This window comes from Octopus sinensis, linkage group LG15, assembly GCF_006345805.1.
Source record: "Octopus sinensis linkage group LG15, ASM634580v1, whole genome shotgun sequence".
Classification (NCBI taxonomy): domain Eukaryota; kingdom Metazoa; phylum Mollusca; class Cephalopoda; order Octopoda; family Octopodidae; genus Octopus; species Octopus sinensis.
Genome location: NC_043011.1, coordinates 13,801,583 through 13,827,056, shown reverse-complemented (window position 1 = coordinate 13,827,056; position 25,474 = coordinate 13,801,583). Strand labels below are relative to the sequence as shown.

General features: G+C 36.0%; 1 protein-coding gene and 1 long non-coding RNA gene across 2 annotated transcripts in view; one reads left to right on the top strand and one right to left on the bottom strand.

Annotated features, from left to right (window-relative positions):
• Positions 1-1,461: 1,461 nt before the first annotated feature.
• Positions 1,462-16,627, top strand: LOC115219891 (signal recognition particle 19 kDa protein). The gene is made up of 5 exons (XM_029790195.2): positions 1,462-1,594; positions 8,918-8,993; positions 10,717-10,788; positions 13,135-13,246; positions 16,104-16,627. Exons 1-5 carry the CDS (start codon positions 1,503-1,505, stop codon positions 16,238-16,240), a joined length of 489 nt encoding a protein of 162 aa, XP_029646055.1. The 5' UTR covers positions 1,462-1,502; the 3' UTR covers positions 16,241-16,627.
• Positions 16,628-21,161: 4,534 nt separating this feature from the next.
• The window catches only part of LOC118766216, a 14,510-nt gene continuing 10,197 nt past the window's right edge, over positions 21,162-25,474 (bottom strand). Inside the window, exon 2 of the long non-coding RNA XR_005002121.1 lies at positions 21,162-22,495. This is a non-coding gene — a long non-coding RNA (uncharacterized LOC118766216). The remainder of the gene's footprint in view (positions 22,496-25,474) is intronic.

Genomic DNA, 25,474 nt, shown 5'->3' with positions numbered 1-25,474 from the left:
ATGACACTTGCCCAAGGTTCCGGTGGTCTTTTCCATTGGCTTTTCTTTCCATGGATAAACCTAATCTGTTTTCCTTTTTTACATTGACATTTCTGTGATACACGATCCCTATTGAATGGCCCCTTTTTTTTCCACAATCCCTTTTTTTTTTCTTCTTCCCAAAAAGAAAAGCTCTACTTTATATTTTGTCCCCTCTTTGTTCAGCCCTGTGTGGCCAATAAAGAAACACACACACATATAGTCACAATGAGGATATTTAAACCTCTTATAGGGATTTTATCCAAGATACACTGGTTTAATATATAATATTTTGAAGAGATATTTCTTCAATGAATATATCATATAAAATATTTTAAAATATCAAACATTATCATCAAGTTAGAAAACAGAGAGATCTAATGGATACTAATTAATTTATTAATTAATTTATTAACCTACAACTGTTTCATTTCACTAACAAAATTAAAATTACAAAACATATATAGATATAGGATCTTTTCGGTTTGACCGGCACTTTTTAAAAATAATTTCCACGTAACTAAACACTTTTAAACTTCGTATACTGGTAGAATCTCTCTCTATATAAACGGCAGTTTGTCTGTTTGCGTGTCTGTGTGTCTGTTAGGTTGTACCCTCACCCTGACCACTGCTTTCAACCGATTCTGATGAAACTTGACACACACATAGCCCAATGTCATAATTCAAAACTAACGCAGCGGAAATTTTGAAAAGTTCCCCCAGTTCTGAAAAAAATCGATAAATTCGACATGGGGTCGAGAATCAGAAACACAAACCACAGACTGTCATGGGGACGCAACTCGACCTTTTTAACTCTCAAAAAAAATTTACCATAATTTTTTTTCCCATTTTTTGGCTATTTTTTGGCTATAACTCTCTAAAAATGCTTTATAGTTATTTCCCTTACAAACCCGAGCAACGCCGGGCGATACTGCTAGTGTGATTATAAAACATCTTTTTCTCTTGGCTTTATTGAGAAAATTCTATGGTTTATAAGATATTTCTTGTTTTTTTCTTCAATTTCTGCAATTTCAACCGATCACTGACGTCTATTGAGGTGAAAACATTCTGTGCCGTATGAATATGTCCCTCGTTTAAGAAACAAATTGGGTTTATTTATATTTGTGAAGAAAAGAAGATACCCTCCTCCCTAATCCTAACTAACCCTAACCCTAAAACAGATTGAAATGCAATAGATCGATACTAGGGTCATAATTATGAGTGACAATTTCATATGACACCGCTAGAAAAAAAACTGTCGTTCAAACCGAAAAGATCCTAGTTTCGTTATATTAATATATTTAGTTTGTCAATTGCATTTATAAAAAGCAAACCAAACATTAAAAAAAATTGATCTCATGGTCAGCTGTTATTTTGACCAAAGATCAAAGACTTCTTGGAGAGCAGACAGGCTGGGTGGGTTAGTGGGCGGGGGGAGTTATTTCAAGGGAGGTAATTCAACTTATGACCTCTTCACAAAAAACATGGCGTCTGCAGCTTCCATCTCTGCTGCATCGCGATCCGTTTCTTCGACTCGTCCGTGGAACCCAAATTTTACTCACTCCGATAGAGAAAGGTATATCTGTTACAACATTTAATTCCGAATACACAATTTCTATTTGATGCCTTGCTAGATTTATATTCGTGACATACGACGTTCACATATGTTTATCTTCTCCCAGACACTGAAACTTACATTTTTATATATTTTTTTTCTGGGGGACGAACTTAATTAAAAAGTCACTTCTTAGGCCTTACTAATTATATTACTTCAAATTTTATGCATCCTTTCTACTCTTTATTCTTAATGTTTCAATTTTTAATACCTCATTTATTTCAGAATTATAATAGTGATATATATGATCACGCGTACAAATGAAGGGGATAAAAAATAACTTAATTCGGGTACTGAAGAAGTACCCTTAATTCACTCAGTGGTCTTTCGAGGAGTAGCGGAACAAGTATATATATATATATATATATATATATATATTATATATATATATATAATACAAATAAGAAAATGGAGGAACAAATTAATTTCAATCATCAACTTACAGATATTACCATTTCATATATTAATAAATGAATTAATTGCATTGCAATTATAAGCATTTATGTATTTGGCATTTGGGTACTTTACCAACAGTATATGTTGGATAACTGATATCCCATAGTGGGTTACCCTTATAACTCCTATCTCACTTTGTACTATATATATATATATACATACATAAGATATATATAGGGTGGCGAATATTCGTTATAAATATCACTACCAGTGGTCTAACATGTATAAATAGTCAATAGATAACATATTCATATTTTAAAAAAGTGTACATTTAAACACAATAGAAAACTACCTTTTAACAGGTAATTTTACACGCTAGAAATAGCAGCCAACACGGCCAAACACGAAAATTGCTATTAAATCGTGGTGTTGGCTGCTATTTCTAGCATGTATAATTACCTGTTAAAAGTTAGTTTCTCTTGTGTTTAAATGTACACTTGCTTAAAATATGTATATTTATATATATATATATATATATATAAAAACTGTCTCTATCATCTGTTTTCTTCATTAACATATTTCGGATTAGCAGTTGTTTTCTAAGAATGACACGTGTGAGGGATTTATATCAACAGTTGCATCGTTTTAAAGGTTTTGTTTGTAGATTGGGATCAGTACAAAATGGTGTTTCATTCCCACCTAAACAAGAACGATTTATTTGCATTGATTCAGGGAGATTGAAAATGCTATCACAAAATTAAACTGTAGGAAAACGGAGGAAAAAAAACTGAGGAAAATCAGTAAATAACTACACAAAATAGACACACTCCCTCAATCATACATTGGGATCTTTTCGGTTTGAACGGCAGTTTTTTCTAACGGTGTCATATGAAATTGTCACCCATAATTATGACCCCTAGTATCGATCTATTGCATTTCAATCTGTTTTAGGGTTGGGGGGAGGGGGAGGGTATCTTTTTTTTCTTCACAAATGTAAATAAACCCAATCTGTTTCTTAAACGAGGGACATATTCATACGGCACAGAATGTTTTTTTAACCTCAAGTGTTCATTATTGGAAGTGGTTGGTCATTTGTTTCACAAAACTCCAGGAACCCTGATCCCATTCATTCACTATACTACACCATGTACACCAGAGAAGCTACCATAAAGCTATCTGAGATGTCCATTAAAATTGCCAGTTGTAATGATTTGGTTACTAACATTTATTATCAAGATAGTCTCCATTAGGGTCTTATTGAAGTTGTTCTCTTTATCCTCCAGTCATCTCCACATATGATTCTTATAGGTGCAGGAGTGGCTGTGTGGTAAGTAGCTTGCTAACCAACCAGATGGTTCCGGGTTCAGTCCCACTGCGTGGCATCTTGGGCAAGTGTCTTCTGCTATAGCCCCGGGCCGACCAATGCCTTGTGAGTGGATTTGGTAGACGGTAACTGAAAGAAGCCTGTCGTATATATGTATATATATGTATGTGTGTCTGTGTTTGTCCCCCTAGCATTGCTTGACAACCGATGCTGGTGTGTTTATGTCCCCGTTACTTAGCGGTTCGGCAAAAGAGACCGATAGAATAAGTACTGGGCTTACAAAAGAATAAGTCCCGGGGTCGATTTGCTCGACCAAAGGCGGTGCTCCAGCATGACCGCAGTCAAATGACTGAAACAAGTAAAAAAAAGAGTATATGAGAAGTTGAATATTGCTGTAGTTCTGTCTTGGACAAATCTAAGCCTAATTATTGTAGTACTACGACTGACTACTGCAGTTACTTTATTTGTATTTCTTCTAACAGTATGTCAATTCCACCCAAAGCTGTTATGGTTGTGTGCTTGAGAAGTTTGCTTCCAAACCACATGGGTTTTAGGTTCGGTTCCATTGAGGTTTTTACTATATGAAGGTTAGCTGAAAAGTTCATATGCTTATCTTATATGCATTAATTTCAACTTTTCTCATTAATAACTGCATTGTTTCTCTCCAGGTAAACTGACAGCTGACTGTTCAAAGAAGACTTAAAAAACAACTATTGTAACTATTCTTGAAAATGGGCAAAATTTGTCATCATGATGTTATCAAGTACCTGCAGAAAAAGGGTTTAGCCTCCTATGACATTCATAGCAGCCTGGTTGCTTCATTAGGGAATGATGCTCCAGGTTTAACAACAATGCAAAAGTGGGCAGCTGTATTTAGGAGGGGAAGGAGAAAGAGTCTTGAAATGATCCCAGGTCTGGACATCCTGAATCTACCACCACATGATGGATGACCGGTGGTTGACTATAAATCAAATAACCAATGTATGGATGATGATGATTAGCATATCCTATGAAGGAAAGTTGAGATTACTTTGCGCATTGAACTTGGCATGATGAAGGCTTTTGCTTGGTGGGCGCCATGTCTTCTGATATCTGATCAAAAGCGCACCAGGCTGATTACATCATGGGAAAATCTGACATTGTTTGAGGCCAGTCCAGCTGGCTTCCTTGAATGTTTCCTAAACCAGGATGAGTATTGAATTCATCACTTTGAACCAGAGATTAAAAGACTATGCATGCAGTAGAACCTCCTCTCCTCACCTGCTTTAAAGAAGGCAAAGGTGGTCCCATCTGCAGGTAAGCTGATGGCCTCAGTTTTTTGGGATACAAAAGGTATTGTGTTTATTGACTCTTCAAAAGGGCCACATCATCAATGGAGAGTATTATGCCAATTTATTGAGGCAGTTATGAAAGGCTATCAAGACCAGATGCCCAGGGAAACTAATAAAAGGGGTTTTGTTTCATCAAAGCAATACTCCAGCACTCAAGTCTTTGGTTTCAATGGCTGCTGTGCATGACTGTGGCCTTGAGCTGGTTGATCACCTTCCTATTCTCTTGGGTTGGCCCCATTTGACTATTATCTGCCCCCCCCCACCACTGGATTAAAAAAGCACTTGGTTGGGAACCAGTATCACAGTGATGATGATATTGTATCTGCTGCTGATGACTGTTTTTGAGTAACAGGATGAAAGCTTCTGCACCAATGGAACCCAAGCACTGCAACACTGATGGAAAAAGTGTGTGGAGCACAAAGGGGTGGGGAGGTCTATGTTAAAAAGTAAACCTCATATGGCCTCATTCCATGAGAGTATCTTGGTCAGACTATGAACTTTTCAGTTGACCTGCTTAGCCTCATGTTGACCAAAGCCTTTTGAGTTGATTTGGTCGAAGGATACTGAAGAAGTCTATTGTGTGTGTGTGTGTGTGTGTGTGTATATATATATATATATATATATATATATATATATATATATATATATATATATTTGTGTGTGTGTGTATTTCTATGTATGATTGTGTGAGTGAGTTCATATTTCTCTCATATTTGCTGCTTTGTAAACAATGGCTGTCTGCAAGTGTTATTGGTTTTCAGTCCACTGTGAAAGGACATCCAGGTATCTTGACATGTTGTACAATATTTGTAAGCAGAAAGGCTCATTAAACAGTGTCATCTATTTCCTGTTCTTCACATAAAACATATCCAATCCAGTCTGTTTGATGTTCAATTGACTGAGAGATTATTACCTTACCTGGAAACAAGTGGGAGTTAGCGACAGGAAGAGCATCCAGCTGCAGAAAACATCTACTTCAACATACTTTCATCTGACCCATGCAAGTATAGAAAAGTAGATGGTAAAATGATGATGATGTTGATCTTTATCCATGAGGAAACAGCTGTTAAATAAAACATATCAACTAGCAGAAAGACTGCCATCCAGTCATTTTTTTGCTAGCCCCTTAATATAATTTTTATATTTTACATCTAATTATTTCTTTCTATAATAGTGCTTTCTCACTTAGTAAGTATTGCTTTTATTATTTTATCACAATTAAAATCTCTTTTTTTTAAACAAACATCACAGTAGTCCAACAACAGAGGGAGAAGCAGTTTGTCAAGTTTTACTTTCCCCTCAAAGTAACATTGAGATTTCAATTCAGCAGCCCTTCTATAATCTTTGCAGTATGAGTGTGTGTGTGTGTGAGAGAGAGAGAGAGAGCATTGCAAACAAGGAATGAAATAGGCATGAAATGAAAATATCGTATAAATAAAAGGACATTACTACAGATGTATACGCTCCCACTTTGTTGCTTCATGACATCCAGAAAAATGGATACTTTTTAACAAAATTTTCTACAAATACCACTTAGATGTGGCTTCAGAGTAAATAGAGATTTATGAGAAAGAATTTTTCCGACAGAGTTTGAGTCAAAACGAAAGATCGCCAATAGAATAAACTGTCGGTTTTCCAAATTGCGAATGAAAACTTAATGCAATGAATACTTAAATTTGTGAGAAATTGGAGTTAAAAAATTTCAAGAAACTTGAGAAATCGAAATTATAGGAAATTTCTTAGAACATAAATTTATAAAAATATTTCCAGATGGTCAACCCTTTCAATACTTTTAGTAATTGTTACATACCTAATTAATAAGCAGCTTTCTCCATTATTATATAGATTATTTATTAGGTAAACAGAAGCTTTATTTCTACAGTCAATTATACAACAGAACACATTTTAAATTATAACATTTAAATACATGGTTGAGGACTACTTGCTCCAGTTGAGCTAGGAAGCCAGCTGCATCGAGGCCCCTTCTAATCATGTCAAGGGAATTTGCCCATGCTAAGGCTGCAGGCAGGATTCATCTACTACTATTCCACAATGACTGGTTATAAAATCAGTTAACAAATCCTATTTAGAATTATGAAGAGCATCTTTTATATCTTTTAACTTGTAATATTTTCTGTAGAAACTGATAGAATTGGCTGCTGTTAAACGGTAACTCTTCCATTGATCAATCATGTATTCTGGTACAATGAATGTGAAGTAAACAGCCAGTGGATTCTTACCATTTCATGACAAGGATTGTGAGCTATTCACAGATCTAATACTTTTAGCATATAGTAATACCTATTTCTTTACTACCCACAGAGAGGACAATCGATTATATCGACCCCAGTGCATAACTGGTACTTATTTAATCGAGCCCAAAAGCATGAAAGGCAAAGTCGACCTCGGCGGAATTTGAACTCAGAACGTAGCGGCAGATGAAATACTGCTATGCATTTCACCTGGCGTGCTAATGTTTCTGCCAGCTCGCCGCCTTAGCATATAGTAATACCATCTTCACTGAAAGGAAATTCTATTTGGAATTCCACTAATTTTATCATCAAATGGTTCGTTAACTAAATATGTTAATTGCCTTTCCTTTAAGCTAAATATTGTCGTTTTTATAGTTAGTTTTATTTGGATAATAAATTTCTGATAATTTCATGTTTCACTTTAACTCATCTTTAAAAAAGTAACTCAAAAGTTTTATATTCTAATTATATCATTAAATGGTAGCTGTACTCAGCCTTGCTTGAGTTTATTAAAACTAACTAAATAAATAAACAAATAAATAATAATAATAATAACTACAGGCACAACTATGTAGTAAAAAGTTTACTTCTCAGTATGGTCACAGTCTAATGACTGGACTGAAACAGGTACCAGAGGTACCATCAATTTGTCAACTTTGATTTCACTTTGAAAATAAAGAAATAAACATCAACTGGTTCTAATTTTACTGTAAAAACCGTTTTACAAGACAGCCACAAGTTTAGGTATATTTTGGTATCAAATCAATCAAAAGCAAAATCAAAATCGATGACTGGCGTCCGTGCTAGTGGGGTGCAAAGAGCACCATATGAGTGTGATCATTGACAGAGTGGCTAACCGGCTTCCGTGCCAGTGGCACTTAAAAGGCACCATTCGAGCATGATCGTTACCAGCCTCCCCTTACTGGCACTTGTGCCCGTGCTAGTAGGGTGCCAAGAGCTCGAGCGTGATCGTTACCAACGTCGCCTTACTGGTACCTGTGCTAGTGGAATGTGTAAAAAGATTCGAGCGAGGTCGTTGCCAGTACCGCCTGACTGGCCCCCGTGCTAGCATGGAAAGCGGATGTTAAGCGATGATGATGATGGTATGTTGTTGGAATTGGTTCCTGAATGAGTGGGAAATCTCATTACCGGTTGCTGCTGCAAGGAAAATAATGGGATTCTTAAGATGTCAAAATATGAGTTATAAATTCTGTAGTTTTGACAGAGACAAAGAGTGTCAGAATGACAGACTCATCGAATAATAAGTTTCGGAACCCACATTTGGTGCTTAGCATGGAAGAACATTTAGTATTTGAATATCTCATATTTTCTCAAGAAATATATTTTTCTCACAATGTAGATGTGACACATTGTAAAGACTGAAATCTGTTCCATTTTCAACTATTCTGGTATCTAACAAGTACATCTATCGTATCCATTAATTTTCAAATCAAAGTACCCCTCACAATTGCAACTAAAATTTGGGTGACTGAAATGTCTTAATTCCATCAATTATGATAGAAAAGATTTCTTTTGCAAACATTTGTTATGTTTTCACAAAAGACTTTTCCATCTTCGATGACATAAAAATATTTTGTCGGAGCACTGCATCCTTCAAAACTTCCATGCTTCCTGAGATTCGCCAACACTACACCTGATTTTCTCCCCTCCATACACACAAGCATGTATCTGACTCATACATTGTTCTCTTTCCAGACATTTGTACATTACTGCATATACTTTATACGCACTTTCTGACAAGTTGTGGTGCGCCTGAGCACTGTATACAATAATTTCATTATTATTATTATTATTATTTTCATTGATTGTTTTCATCAATCTTACTGTCCAGAAATGTTCATGATATTGTCAGATCAGTGTTTGCAAAGGGAATATCATTTATATTCAGTAAAATAGCCAACCCACGTCAAGACATTTCTTAATGTTCTAAAACTAATTACCACTTTCTTAATTTTCTTAGGTGGATTTGTTTGTATCCAGCTTATATCAACAGCAAAAAAACTTCTAAAGAAGGTCGGAGAATTCCAAAAGAAAAGGTATTGAATTATTTAATATTAACACCTTTATGTATGATATGAATGATGAGATATAATTAAATATCTATGAGTTATATTCTCTCAGTACAATTCTGGTGTTTGAAGCCTGATGACTTTTTTTCCTTTCACTTCTTATTGATATAGATGTGACTAATGTAAATGCTGTGTGCATAAATTCTTCAGTTTTTACAACTAAGTGCTACTCTTACATCATTCAATTTCCCAACAAGGAACCTTCACCCAAAACCAACCATGATGCCTGTGGTTAAAGATTGAACGACTCTACATTATCCCAAGCATTAGGCCTCATACCTACTTTGTATGTGTATATATGTATATGTGTGTCGTGGCTGTGTGGTAAATAGCTTGCTTACCAACCACATATGGTTCCGGGTTCAGTTTCACTGCATGACACTTTGAGCAAGTCTCTTCTACTGTAGCCTCGGGCCAACCAAAGCCTTGTGAGTGGATTTGGTAGATGGAAACTGAAAGAAGCCTGTCATATATCTATCTATCTATCTATCTATCTATCTATCTATCTATCTATCTATCTATCTATCTATATATATATATATATATATATATACACACGCACACACATCTTTCTGTGTCTGTGTTTGTCCCCCCCCCCATCGTTTGACAACTGGTGTTGGTGTGTTTATGTCCCCATAACTTAGCAGTTCCGCAAAAAGAGACCAATGGAGTAAGTACTAGGCTTACAAAGAATAAGTCCTGGGGTTGATTTCTTTGAGTGAAGGCAGTGCTCCAGCATGGCTGCAGTCGAGTGGCTGAAACAAGTAAGAGGATATATATAAATATATGTGTATGTGTATATAAACTCTGTCAAATGTCAGGTGGGATACCTAGAAGTAGTTGATTGCTTCTGATAGCTAGGTGACCAAGTCAGCAGTGAAGGCAGATGCTCCGAGAGCATAGATGGTAGAATAAGAACAGGCTGGACAAAGTTCAGAGAGCTTCTACCTTTGTTGGTAACTAATTCTAATTACTGTTTAAAAAGAAAGGAAAAAGGTTAAGCTCATTTTCAGGCTAAAATACTGGCTCTTCCATTATCTTTAGATAAAAATTACATTGCAATAAATATTTCCATTAATAATTGTGTGGTAAGTAGCTTTTTCACCAACCACATGGTTCTGGGTTCAGTCCCACTGCGTGGCACCTTGGGTAAGTGTCTTCTACTATAGCCTCGGGCCGACCAAAGCCTTGTGAGTGGATTTGGTAGATGAAAACTGAAAGAAGCCCGTCGTATATATGTATATATATATATGTGTGTGTGTGTATATGGTTGTGTGTCTGTGTTTGTCCCCCCAACATCGCTTGACAACCGATGCTGGTGTGTTTCCGTCCCCATAACTTAGCGGTTCGGCAAAAGAGACCGATAGAATAAGTACTAGGCTTACAAGGAATAAGTCTTGGGGTCGATTTGCTCGACTAAAGGCAGTGCCCCAACATGGCCACAGTCAAATGACTGAAACAAGTAAAAGAGTATTCCATACAACACAGTTGATCAGGAAATAGAAAATGTTGCATTAATCTTGTATATACTAACTTGATACAATGTTGGTATGAAGAAAGGGATTTTTAAAATCATTCTTTAACAGATATAGTTTAAACATATCCTATTGATAATTACACATCTCTTTATTAGTCTTTTAATTAGTCCTATTGTTTTGATTTATTTGAAATTATTTTCTCTTTCATCTAGGCTGTTGATAATCCGACTTTTATAGAAATCCGAGATGTGTGTGCGGCTGCTGGAATGACTATAGCACCAGAAGTAATTTAATTTTTATCAATATTATATAAAGAGTTTGTTTCTATTTTAATCTGTGGCTCTTGCCGTTTCTGAGCATTTGTTTTATTTAGCAGTTTCTTTTTGTGTAATTCCTACTATTGACGACTGGGTTTTTAACTGGAGATTTACACTTAAATATATATAGTGTTCAGCTTTTAAATTACATGGTAAACATTTTCCCAGAGAATTTTATCAATCACTTCTAATTATTCATCTAGACAATAGAAGCCTTAAAATTCAATTGTCATTCAGACTTCACTAATTGTAAATCCTGCTTCAACTTGTAACAATTCTTCTTCATTAAATTTTCAGGATCTTTTCGGTTTGAACAGCAGTTTTTTCTAGCGGTGTCATATGAAATTGTCACCCATAATTATGACCCTAGATCCGATCTTTTGCATTTCAATCTGTTTTAGGGTGGGGGGAGGGTATCTTTTTTTCTTCAGAAAACGAGGGACATATTCATACGGCACAGAATGTTTTCACCTCAATAGACGTCAGTGATTGGTTGAAATTGCAGAAATTGAAGAAAAAAAACAACAAATATCTTACAAACTATAGAATTTTCTCAATAAAGCCAAGAAAAAAAGATGTTTTATAAACACATTCTACCAGTATACGAAGTTTAAAATTTTTTGGTTACCTAGAAATTATGTTAAAAACTGCCATTCAAACCGAAGAGATCCAATTTTCAAAATCAGGAGCTTACTGATGTTTCTCTTGAAACAATCTATGAATTGCAAAACAGATGCTGCATGAATAGCAAAGACTTCATTATTGAATATACAGGCTGTCCTCGAATTAATTATCTATTTCTGTGAAATCAGACAATTTTTTAAAAACTCACTTTCATTTATGTTCATCATGTTTGATATGTATTAAAAGTGTATAAAATTTTAATTTTGTTTATAATTTTATTTTTATAATTTTAGTTTCATTCCCGTTGGATCCTGCTTATTTGTTCACAACAGCTTTTTTTTTTCAATTTAGCTGCAATTATTTTCTGTATTTCCATCCTCAGGATGGAACAATAGTTTAGCTTAATTTGAAGAACATGGAGATAACTCCTGAAATGCTTCAAAATGTGTTTTGTAACACTAAGTATAGATTTGAAATTTTTAGGGATACAGACGGAACACATATTGAAAAGTTTCACTAAAATTTCGACCTAAGATTTATAAATCTATTTGTTTTGGTATAATAATTAATAATAGGTGCAGGAGTGGCTGTGTGGTAAGTAGCTTGCTTACCAACCACATGGCTCTGGGTTCAGTCCCATTGCGTGGCACCTTGGGCAAGTGTCTTCTACTATAGCCTCGGGCCGCCCAAAGCCTTGTGAGTGGATTTGGTAGACGGAAACTGAAAGAAGCCCGTCGTATATATGTATATATATATGTGTGTGTGTGCATTTGCGTGTCTGTGTTTGTTTCCCCAACATCGCTTGACAACTGATGCTGGTGTGTTTACGTCCCCGTAACTTAGCGGTTCGGCAAAAGGGACCGATAGAATAAGTACTAGGCTTACAAAGAATAAGTCCTGGGATCGATTTGCTTGACTAAAGGCGGTGCTCCAGCATGACTGCAGTCAAATGACTGAAACAAGTAAAAGAGTAAACAAAATTCTCTCAGATTTTTTAAAATTTGCCTGATTTCATTGAAATAGTTAATTTTTGGACACCCTGTATAGTACTGAAACAATTTTCTTGAAATACTTGCATTGGTTCAAGAAAAATATTTAAGAACATGATCATACAAATCCTCTTAATTATAAAAACTAAGAAACTATATTTAAGTGATAAAGAACTTGTGTTGCTAATGTCAGATACAACCATAGACCCTAACCCTAAAACAGATTGAAATGCAATAGATCGATACTAGGGTCATAATTATGGGTGACAATTTCATATGACACTGCTAGAAAAAACTGCCGTTCAAACCTAAAAGATCCGTAATTTCTTATGTATCCTCATGATGAGAATCCTTATTGCTTGTCTGAAGTCTTCTCTGTCAAGCTACCAGAAATACCACTACTCAGTATTGCAGTTCAACCTATTAGTTCCCACATATCAAGACGACCTTGGATTTTGTTCACTCTTCTTTAGAATCTACTGGCATAGAAATTAGATTTATAAAACAAATTTGCCATGACTACACTTTAGAGGAAGAATATTTTTTGAGATTTGTAATCTAAGACAATGAAATGTTTGTACCCCTGCTAGCTTTAGTTTTAATCCTTTTCTATAAAATGTTGTGATTCGTCCAAATCCATTTGGATGCTAAGCTGATACTAGTCAACCTCTTTTTAGCCAGATCTTTTCTTTATGTTTAGACTAAAGTGTATCCCCGTGAACTTGACCATCGTGATAATAAAGCCCTTGGACGCCTCCGTATTCAACTGAAGCAGGAAGATGGGTCAGCAGTACAAGAAGAATTCAAAACTAGTGAGTTGTCTCCCTTGTTTTATTTTGTATCTTTTTTTAACCACAATTATTGAGAAACATTTTGAGGTTTTGTTTTGTTTTGTTTTGATCAATCTTGTTTAAAGCTGGGGAGAGTGCTTCGACATTTTTAATTAAATTTGTGACTGAATGATCTTTTCAGTTAGCATAGGTATTTAATTGAATTATTTAGGCATAATCAGATGAAGGAGAAGAGATATTTCCTTTAATGTGTATAAAAGATAGAGGATAAAAAAGACAAATTCAGTGGAGCAAAGCCTGTTGTGGTAATGGTAAAATGGCAGGAGGTTTGCTCAGGAGTGGGTTAGTCTAGATTTTGTTACATATGAAAGGCAGTACTCCCTTAAAGCCACTGATTTTAATTAATGATCCATAGCAGTAATTGTGCAGTTACTGTTAACTGTAAATCAATCTCTAATGAATTTGTAATTTAAAATTCGTTAAATTCTTAACTTCAGTCAATGTTGTTTCTTGAGTTTTATTTCTTTTCATATCACCAATGGCAACAACATTTAATTATTCATTTTATATCAAATTACATTACCCCCCACTCTCTCAATGTCAGTGTAGTAGTCTAACTAAAGGAAAAAAAAAACACAAAGGTGTAAATAGTATTGTTCTTATGTTTGTTTTACTTGTTCTGTTACATCAGGATTTTTATTTCTTTTTGAGCTCCCACTTCATTTCTTTACTCTATATTATGTAATGTCTTTTCCTCATCATCATCGTTTAACCCTTTTGTTACCAACCTGGCTGAAACAGGCTCTGGCTATAAATGTCCTGTTTTCATAAGTTTTGAATTAAAATCTTCCACCAAACCTTAGTCGCAATTTATGTTCCTAACACTAGCTGAATGATGACTAAGTTATTTTACTAAATTCTTTGTTATATTTAAAGTAACTGAAAGAAATACAGAGCATTTCAAAATAAATACACTAATAAAAGGGTTAACATCCGCTTTCCATGCTAGCATAGGTTGGACGATTTTGACTGAGGGCTGGCGAACCAGATGGCTGCACCAGTGTTTCTACGGCTGGATGCCCTTCCTAACGCCACCCACTCCGAGAGTGTAGTGGGTGCTTTTTATGTGCCACCAGCACGGGAGCCAGTCAGGCGGTACTGGCAACGACCTCGTTCAAATCTTTTTTACACATGCCACCGGCACAGGTGTCAGTAAGGTGATGCTGATGACAATCACACTTGAATGGTGCTCTTAGCACCCTACTAGCATTGGCACAAGTGCCAGTAAGGCGACGCTAGTAATGATCACACTTGAATGGTGCCTTTTGTTTTTAATAATTTAAGTCAAAATAAATGTCAAAATTTGCATGTCAGCATGGTGTAACACATTTTAGCAAGGAAAATTGAATGTAAAAGTACTTTAAAAGATAACTTTGAAAAGATATTCCTGTCAACTGATTTCTATAGACTACAATGACTATTTTAACTCTATGATATAGTAGCAGAAATAATTTGTTTGAATACACAGGATCTACTGTAAAATAGACCTGCCAAAACTAATAACTTTGTCCATTTAAATTATCTCTCTATATATAAACGGCAAAATATCTGTCTGTGTGTGTGTGTGTATGTCCTTTATACAAATCCACAATTTTTCAGTTAGAGGGCTCGCACTTTCTATGGTCATTCAAAACTGTCCAAGGGTGGTCGTGCACATCTTTACATTTCCCCAGTCACCCAGCAAAGCCATTAAAAAATCAATAGAAGTGACTTTTTTGTGAATTTTCTATCCAAAACCCAATCAAAATGCCCGAAACTTGATACGCCAATTGAATGCCAGCTAGCTGTATGTGATTTGGACAGTACTCGCGTGTTTGTGTGCACGCACGCAGCTGTATATGCATGCACTAGCATTATGACCTGGTAACGCCGGGTCATTGTGCTAGTCACAAATAAAATGTTATCAAAGCTAGCGTTCTGAACTAGTTGGTCAAATAAAGTGGCTTATTTTGGCTTGCAAGAGGGGTTGAACTCACTACTACAAATTAATAAACCACTTGCTAATTATACTGCTCTGCCTCTGTAAATACCATTGGCATTTCCTTCTTCCACAGTATCTATCGACAGTTATATTGACAGCTATTTTAGAGTGAAAATATGCATCATTGATTTAATTTCAGCAGTAGGATAGAAACTGCTAACAACTGCTAGTTGTTCAAAAGTTTTACCACTCTGTGTTCCTGGGAATTTTTATATTAGATAGAAAATGTGAAAGAGTCTAAGGAATCTGGATAATTTTAGTTTGTCCAGAATTGCTTCCAAATTCATTTTAATGTATATTCCATTCTGCATTTCAAAACATATGTCATCATAAATATGGGATCTTTTTGGTTTGAACGGCAGTTTTTAACATAATTTCCAGGTAACTAAAAAATTTTAAACTTCGTATACTGGTAGAATTTGTTTATAAAACATCTTTTTCTCTTGGCTTTATTGAGAAAATTCTATAGTTTGTAAGATATTTGTTGTTTTTTTTTCTTCAATTTCTGAAATTTCAAGCAATCACTGACAGCTATTGAGGTAAAAAACATTCTGTGCCGTATGAATATGTCCCTCGTTTAAGAAACAGATTGGGTTTATTTACATTTCTGAAGAAAAAAAGATACCCTTTCCCCCATCCCTAACCCTAAAACAGATTGAAATGCAATAGATCGATTCTAGGGTCATAATTATGGGTGACAATTTCATATGACACCGCTAGAAAAAACTGCCGTTCAAACCGAAAAGATCCTAAATATGTATAAATGTATGTTAATATATCTACTCTTCAATCAGTATGTCATAGCACATGTAATTTTTATATTTTGTTGATTTTTAGGGAATGATATTTTCTTGTATGTTGCCAAAACTATTCCAAAGCTGAAGACCCGGCAGCAATCTCAGTCAAGCTCTCAATCTTCTAGTCAACTACCAGGTGGTAAAGGACCGAAGAAAAAAGGAAAAAAAGGACGTTAATTACTGGCCATAATTTATGATAATAAAGCTGAATTAAATTTAATTAACAAGTATCATGTAAAAGTTATTACTTTAACCTGATAATTTCTCTTATTTGATTAAATTAATTAGTGATAGATTTTGTAATTATCAAAAAAAAACCCCACACTTTCCACATAAACTATTTTTTTCAGCAAATATTTGAAATATTTTATATGCTTAATTTCATCTCTCTAATATGGTTTATTTCTCTGAGGTTAAGAAAATAAGTAGCAGTAAAATACTGGGGTTTACTTCCTCTTCTGTAACCCTTCCCCATGTCATATCTTTGTTCCTAAGTTCAAAGTTCTTATTTCACACTCACTTTAAAAATTAGACATAACAATAAATGTGAAACTTCAAAACAAAGTTGTTTGAATGTTTCTGTTTTTAATTCACAAATATTAGATATTTTAATGTAACAAGGTCACTTTTCCTGTTGGTCTAAATACAATGCACACACAGGTACACACATACACACACACAAAGGTGTGTATGCTAGTAGTCTTTCTCGGCTATTTTTTCTTGTATAGACGAAACTTTACTCATCAACTAAGTGTCATTTTCTGCTGGCTGGTGCAAAGTCTCATTCAGACCTAGGGTGATGTGGTGGTGGAATGATGCTATAGACAAGGCCATTAGAGCAAAGAAACAGGCCTGGAATGACTGGAAGTGTGAGGGTCGCGAGGAACTGTATTAGATAGCCATAAGGGAAGCTAGGAGACAGGTGAGAAGCAGAAAAGAAGCAGTTTGCATATGTCATGCAACATGAGGACCAGAGGCTCGAAGTGTTTCAGATTGCAAGACGGTGTGTGAGAGAAAATTGCTATGTCGTAGGAGAGAAATGTGTCCACATGGATGATGGTGCACTTGCATTTAATGATTCTGCAAAGAAAGAGGCTTGGAAATGCCATTATAAAAGACTGCTAAATGCAAGGAGTGTCTGCCATATGTTGACCCAACTGAGGGACCAGCTATCCGAATCAACAGTAGCTTAGTAGATAAAACAATTAAGGGCATGAAAACAGGGAAAGCCCCTGGCCCATCAGGAATCACTGCTGAGATGATTAAGATATCTGGCAGAGTAGGTTATAGCCTAGTCACCTGTATTGTTAATCAAGTTATCCACGAAAGAGTCATTCTCAATGATTGGCATAGCTGCATTATAGTCAACTGCTACAGAGGCAAAGGTGATGCCTTAGACAGGAATAATTATAGAGGCATCAAGTTGCTGGACCAGGTGAGAAAGTCAAAGAAAGGGCCATAGTTCAATTGGGAAGAGAGTTAGTGTAGATGAGATGCAGTTCAGATTTGGACCAGGCAGGAGTATGACTGATGCTATATTCCTTGTTAGGCGACTGCAGGAAAATTATGTAGCTAAAAATAAACCCCTGTACTTGGCCTTCAGTGTCATGGAGAAAGCCTTTGACAGAGTCCCCACTCCGTTATCTGGTGGTCAATGTGGAAGCTAGGGATAGATGAGTGGTTAGTGAGAGCTGTACAAGCCATGTATAGGGACGCTGTCAGTAAGATAAAGGTTAACAGTGAGTATACTGATGAATTCAGGGTTCACCCAGGATCAGTCCTCAGCCCCCTTTTGTTCATCATAGTTCTCCAGGCAATAACAGAGAAATTTAAGACAGGCTGCCCCTGGGAGCTCCTCTATGCTGATGACCTTGTTCTTATAGCTGAATTGCTATCAAAACTGGAGAAGAAATTTCAGGTATGGAAGCAAGGTCTGGAATCAAAGGGCCTTAGAGTTAACCTAGCAAAAATCAAAGTCTTAGTAAGTAGGCAGGCAGACAAATTACAAATCCTTTCAGGTAGATGGCTCTGCTCAATCTGTAGAAAAGACACAGGTAGTAACTCCATAAGATGTACCCAGTGTAAGCTAAGGACACAAGAGGTGTAGCAATATCACAGGTAGGTTAACAGCGAAAATAGTTTTGTGTATAATTGCACAGGTATAAATGTACAGAATATAAACTTCATCAAATGCCAGGGATAATACCTAGAAGTAGTTGATAGCTACCATTACCTAGGTGACCAAGTCAGTAGCGGAGGTGGATGCTCCAAAAGTGTAGCTGCTAGAATAAGAATAGTCTGAGCAAAGTTCATGGAGTTCCTACCTGTGTTGGTAACAAAGGACCGCTTTCTCCTTCAGAGTGAAAGGCAGATTGTACAACGTCTGTGTGCAAACAGCCATGCAACACATGTGTGCAAACAGCCATGACTGCCAAGGACATGCAAAGGCTTGAAAGAAATGAAGCTAGTATGCTTTGCTGAATGTGCAATGTCAGTTTGCATGCACAACGGAGTGTAAGCATCTTGAGAGAAAAGTTGGGCATAAGAGGCATCAGATGTGGTGGTGCAAGAGAGATGACTGCTGTTATGGTTATGTGATGCATATGGATGAAGACATTTATGTGAAAAAGTGCCGTTCTTTAATGGTGGAGGGAACCTGTGGGAGTGGTAGACCCAGGAAGGCATGGGAAGAGGTGGTGAAGCATGATCTTCAAATGTTGGGTCTCACAGAAGTGATGACAAGTGACCGAGACCTTTGGCGATATGCTGTGCTTGTGAAAACTCCTCAAGACAAGTGAAATCGAAATTATGGCCAATGCCAATGTTGCATAATTGGCACGTAAAAAGCACCCTTTGAACTTTGGGCCTCATGGAGGCAGTGACAAGTAACTGAGACCTTGGGCAATGTACTTTGCTTGAGTAGACCCATCAAGCTGAGATTGTAGTTGTGGCTGATGCCAGTGTTCTGTGACTGGCACCTGTGCCAGTGGCACGTAGAAAGCACCCACTACACTCTCAGAGTGGTTGGCATTAGGAAGGATATTCAACTGTAGAAACCATGCCAAATGAGATTGGAACCTGGTGCACCTCCCCAGCTTACCAGTTTCCAGTCAAACTGTCCAACCCATGTCAACATGGAAGATGGACTTTAAATGATGATGATGATGATGATGAGCATTGTTTCTCTCACGTAAAATTATATCAGTTTATTCGTGGGTAAATATCATCACTCTGTTATTTCACTTTAGTTGTTGCTCTCTATCTGGGCCTTGAATGAGACAAAAGTTTTAAAACTTTAATCCAGTAATAATTACTTACAGATAATTACTTACGAAAACATGACCCAATCAGTTGTTTAATTGCTGCTCCCCATGCATACGACTTTGACTTTTCCTTGTCAATATTTACTTTCACACACATTAATGAGTTGCTTTTGTTTTTTTTTCTCAGATGGCTTGTGCTCGCTGTATGTATTGATTGGACACCCACAGATGCTTTGTACTAATAGCATATTGTGTTTTTTTTTGTTTTTTTTTGCAAGGTTGCTCTGATATGATTACACTCCTCTGGTCAAAAATTTAAACCCTGTATTTATGTGTCAAAAATGTTTTCTTATATTGTTGTTGACTTCCTTCAGAAATGTTCATATAATTGTGATTTCCCTCAGATAGCTTTGGTATGCATCAATCAAGATTCCCATAAACTAGTTTACTATATACATGCAACATTTGTTGTGCCAGATCATTCCATCCTAGCGAGTCATTCCTTGTTCCATGTCATTGTTTGAAATTGTGTAACCATGATTTTTGGTGGTCTTTCCTAGATCAATGACATTGACGCCGTTAATGTTCCTCTTGAATCTTCGTAAATATTCACCTGTGGGAAAGACATGAGCAGAAGGTTGACATTCTGGGAAAGAAGTTTTGAGTCTAGTGATTATGTTGGAGCCTGATGGGCGGGCGGGTGGCTGAGCTGTTGGACACTATAAAAGTGATGAGGCGAGACAAGCAGAACGAGAATGCCTGAGACGAGATGATGTGAATCCTTGCAGAGGAAGGAGACAAGCACGCCGGTGGGCAAGAAACTAAGACGAGTGGGTTTATGTCAGTCATTCGGGTGTCCCTTTTCTGGATGTCTGTGTGTCCAGCTGCAGCACTGTTCCATATATAAGAGCAATACCTTTTGGGGAACTCGCATAGGCTCTGTAGAGTATCAATGACTGGTGACGGCTGTAGTATCTTTTCTGTAGCATAACATTTATTCCAGCATGAACTTGTTAAGTCCAGGTTTTTCATGAACATACCTAAGATAAAAAACTTTCCGGACATAACCACCTTATCTTTTTATGTATTTATGAATTCACTACTTGGATCTTTTCGGTTTGAATGGTAGTTTTTCTAGCGGTGTCATATGAAATTGTCACCCATAATTATGACCTTAGTATCGATCTATTGCATTTCAATTTGGGTTAGGGTTAGAGGTGGGGGGAAGGGTATCTTTTTTTCTTCACAAATGTAAATAAACCCAATCTGTTTCTTAAACGAGGGACATATTCATACGGCACAGAATGTTTTCACCTCAATAGACGTCATTGATTGGTTCAAATTGCAGAAATTGAAGAAAAAAAACAACAAATATCTTACAAACTATAGAATTTTCTCAATAAAGCCAAGAGAAAAAGATGTTTTATAAACACATTCTACCAGTATACGAAGTTTAAAAGTGTTTAGTTATGTGGAAATTATTTTAAAAAACTGCCATTCAAACTGAAAAGATCCCACTGCTTGAGCCATTTAAGTGTTTTTTGAAGACAAACAGGCAAGAGGATGATCAGTTTGTTATTTCCAGCAGTTCGAACGGCCGCATTAAGGCAAGCTATCGTTTTGTTTCGTTGAATGCTGCTGTTTTTGTTATAAAACTAGTGAAGTTTTACTCGTTATAGGAATTTCAGAGGAGACTACTTTACGGACATCAAATGTTGAATTGTTATTGTTGCTTCAGTGAAATGATATGAGCGTTGTCTGAAATGAAACTTCAATTAGATTTATGATAACAGGACAGACAGAAAATAAAAATAAAATGAACAGCTGAAGACTGCTTTGAAGCACCATTGAACACAATGTTTATTAATCCAAATAACCATCTTCTCGATGAATAGGAATCTCGATTGCACTCTCATTGTATACAGTAAACATGACATATATTAGTTAATGCATTTTCTTTTTACAAAATGTACATTTATTTAGGCAAAAATAATGTGTTGAAAGAATTAGTTTGAATAAACATCAAAAAATTTGGAAGAGACAAGGAAAATATTGTTAAAAAAAAACTGTTTGATATATATTTAACTGTACAGATGTGTATTAATGTGTGTATGAAGTTAATGTTCATAATGTTGGGATACATTATGAATGCTGAGTGTGTCCAGTGATGAAATTTTTTTTTATCACTTGGATTATATGTTGACTTTGGAAGACGCCGATTTGTTGTCGCCCTGTTCAATACAGGACTTGACTTTGGAATAATGAAGATAATGATAACAAACAACAAACAACAAACATACAATCATTCTCTCTTTTACACTGAACTTAACATTTCCACAAAGCTTTTCATAAAGTATTGTTCACGACATGAGATTTTATGAAGGTTTCGGCTTCCAAGCAAAGGCACTTGTTGAATTTGGAAGACAAGAATTTTATTTAAATCCCCATTAAAGAACAATTATTAAAAATAATTTATTATTATGTATATGAGTAGTTTTTTAAAATTCATACAATGATTAAAAGTTATTTTTCCACAGAATTTTCAAACGAACTATAACGAAAAATAACATTTGGCACTTTCTGATTTTAGATTATGTTTTAATGTCAGATTTGTAATCTAATATAAAATAAATTTTCCTAATGTGAAATGAATTTGATATCAAATAGATTTTTAGAATCTCAAAATTCTGGTGAGAATTTTATTGTGAGATTTTGACAATGTATTTTGAGCTTTAAGTAAATTTAAGGCAACGGTAAGGTATAATTGTTGGTTGATAAACATAGATAAACGAATGTATGTGCATGCATGCATGCATGCATGCATGCATGTATGCATGTATGTATGTATGTATGTATGTATGTATGTATGTATGTATGTATGTATGTATGTATGTATGTATGTATGTATGTATGTATGTATGTACGTACGTACGTACGTATGCGCATTATTTATGTAAGAAAGAGTGTACGTATACACGAACTTTTTCAAAATATAGATGCAAAACTTCAAACTGATAATTCATTAACGTGGTAGCCATGCCTTCTTTGAGGCGATTCGTAATAGAAGCGAAACGGTTTCAATTTGGAATTGGGATTAGATCAGGTACTCTGCCGAGAACTTACTATACACATACACACAGACACACACACACACACACACACACACACACTCTCTCTCTCTCTCTCTCTCTCTCTCTCTCTCTCTCACCCACACACGCACACACACATCGTTGAAGTTTTTTTATATATACAAGTTTATCAAAAGGTGTTCAGATGTTTCTTTTACTAAAAAAATTCTACGTTAACAGAAAAAAAATAGACAAAAAATATATTTTACATAATATCTACACAAAAATAAATATTTTACACAAGTGACATGCAAAAACCACTGATGTTCAAAGTTTCGCAAGAATAAAAACTGCTTTTCAATTCGTTGTTGATTTACCCCTTGATATTTACAACACAAACCCCTTATATTAACGAAATATAAAATAAAAGCTTTGATAAGGCACACAGTTCTGAAAGAGTAAACTTTCAAACTTAGTAGAAAAATGCTGGAATTTTCGGTCAAAAGAAAATGGAATATTCGTTAGCAACAAAGATTCTGTGGAAGAAAATTGACCAAATATACATTTTTAGAACTTAGGATATATACTTTCCAAGTATTTAAACTCATACACTATACCATCTTCTAAGTGAACGAGCAGAATTGAACCCCATATAAATTAACGAAACCCATTCTTTTCCACTCAAGGCACAAGGTCCTTAATTTTGGGGGAGGGGGCCAATCGATTAGATCGACCCAGTAAGCAGCTGGTACTTAATTTATCAACCCCGAAAGGATGAAAGGCAAAGTCGACCTCGGCGGAATTTGAACTCAGAACGTAGTGGATAAGGCTCTTAACATTTATGGGAAGACAGACGAAATTAACACTTGAATCGCCTTATTTACAAATAGTTAAAAGGAAAATAATTCAGGAAGACTAGAATAATCTCTGATGTGAAATTAGAATCTTTCATAATACACTCGGGGAAAAGGAATCCGGGTTCAGTTCCACCGTGTGGTACCTTGGGCCGACCAAAGCTTTGTAAGTGGATTTGGTAGACAGAAACTGAAAGAAGCCCGTCATATAACTATGTGTGTGTGTGTGTGTCTCCCACCACCCCTTGACAATTAGTGTTAAAAAAATGAGAAGAAAAAAAACCCCAGCTTTAAAACCCATTAAAAACTCGGGTTAGACCCACATCAGAGACGGCGTTGCTGCTGCGAAACACACACTGACATCCTAGGTAACCGTCAAACACATTCCAACCCTTGGATCAAAGACCTGCTGCCTCTACTCTATGTTTTTTTTTCTACCGTCGTTACTATTTTGGCCACTGCTTGTTGGAGCTGGTTGATTTCATATCACCCCCCCCCCCCAGTCTAGGTATTCACCACCGTTACCAGGTCACGCACTAGCTACTACATCCAATCCTTTCTTCCCAGACTGTCGGGCCCCATGAATCCCACCACAACCTCCACTGCGTACGTTTTCTTTGCATAAATGGAACGTTGGCGACATCAGCTTCACTGGTCGTACTGGGTCAGGTTATGGGGTAATGGTTTCTTCCTCCAGCACACTTTCCCAAGTCATAAATGTCAGTTATTTAATCGAAGAAATGTTTACAACAAGAGCTCAAAGTCTGTGGAGACTTTGAGTTCCAAATTTGGAACGTTTATTAACAGAAGAAAAGTCAGAACATGAATTTTAAATTCTAGTGTACAAAATATACACAAACTTCTCATCTGAGACCCCGTTACGTTGCCTCTCCGTATAGCGAGTCAAGTCACTATGTATAGAGGCTCTATCGGTGGCTGGATGCTCTGCAAAATAACAACAAAATCAGTAAACTACTCGAATAAAAATTTCCTTATACTATCGCATTCAGTATATGCTGCTTTTCCCCCCAGATATTTTTATGGACGAGTATCTATCCTATTTCTTTACTATCCACAAGGGGCTAAACACAGAGAGGACAAACAAGGACAGACAAACGGATTAAGTCGATTATAACGATCTATCCTTTCTGTTAATTTTTTATGGAAGTTATTAAAAAAGACCAGGACTTCTATGACAAAATTATAGCGAGCTTAATACATCTTCAGATGTATTTCTTACTCACTGATAACACAATTCACATCTGAGTCCCAACAAAGATATCTTAAAAATGTATTTGTACGTGGTACTTATTTCAGTAATTTTGGAGGGGTGAAAGACAAATTCATTCGGGCAGTAATTAAAAAAAGGCTTAAGAAGTAAAATAGAACGCACGATTTTATTTTCTGAGTTGAAAGGTAACAGTTACTGCTTCTAATCTGGTTATCTTGTATTTTTAGTCCTTTTAAATCGTGCTGCTGAGGGAAGTTTAACAAAATGGAAACCTAATTTGAACAGTGGCCAATAAAGATTCCCCTATTTAAAAAAGTTTTTGGATTTAGGTACTGTTAAAAATTTCATTAGAGATTAGGTTTAAATACAGCGATTATCTCAGAAAAAATTATTTCAATTAATTTGGAAAAATGAACAGGAATCAGTCTATTGTTAATATGGGCTGAAGTTGAACAAGTAGCTGCTTTGTCAAGTAAGTAACATTGTACTGCGGGACATTGTGGGCATCCAGCCATCGACAGAGCCTCAATATAGTCACTTGACTCGCTATAAATAGCAGCCATCTCTCTCTAAATTATATTGCACTGTATTTAAAACAGAACTGATGTTGAACAATCACAGTTTTAGTCGTCTAAACAAAAGAAGAGATGATCATAGGACTACTCTGTCAGACCTGACCTGTGGCTAAAGAACGACTCTTCGCTCGCTGAAACACTTCTGTGCAACTTCAAAAATGTTTTGTCGGCTATAAGAAATCTTTCTGGAATTTTTCCTTTGATAGTCTTGACATCTTTGAGTGCTGTCTCGATGAATCGAAAACCATGACCCATTTAAGAAGATATTTTAGTAGTAATTGAAGTCTTTTTCTTCATATAGTTTAAGACATTGGTTTCAAATTTTGGTACAAGGCCAACAATTTCGGAGGAGGGGTAAGTCGATTACATCGACTCCAGTGTTCAACTGGTACTTATTTTATTGGCCCTGAAAAGATGAAA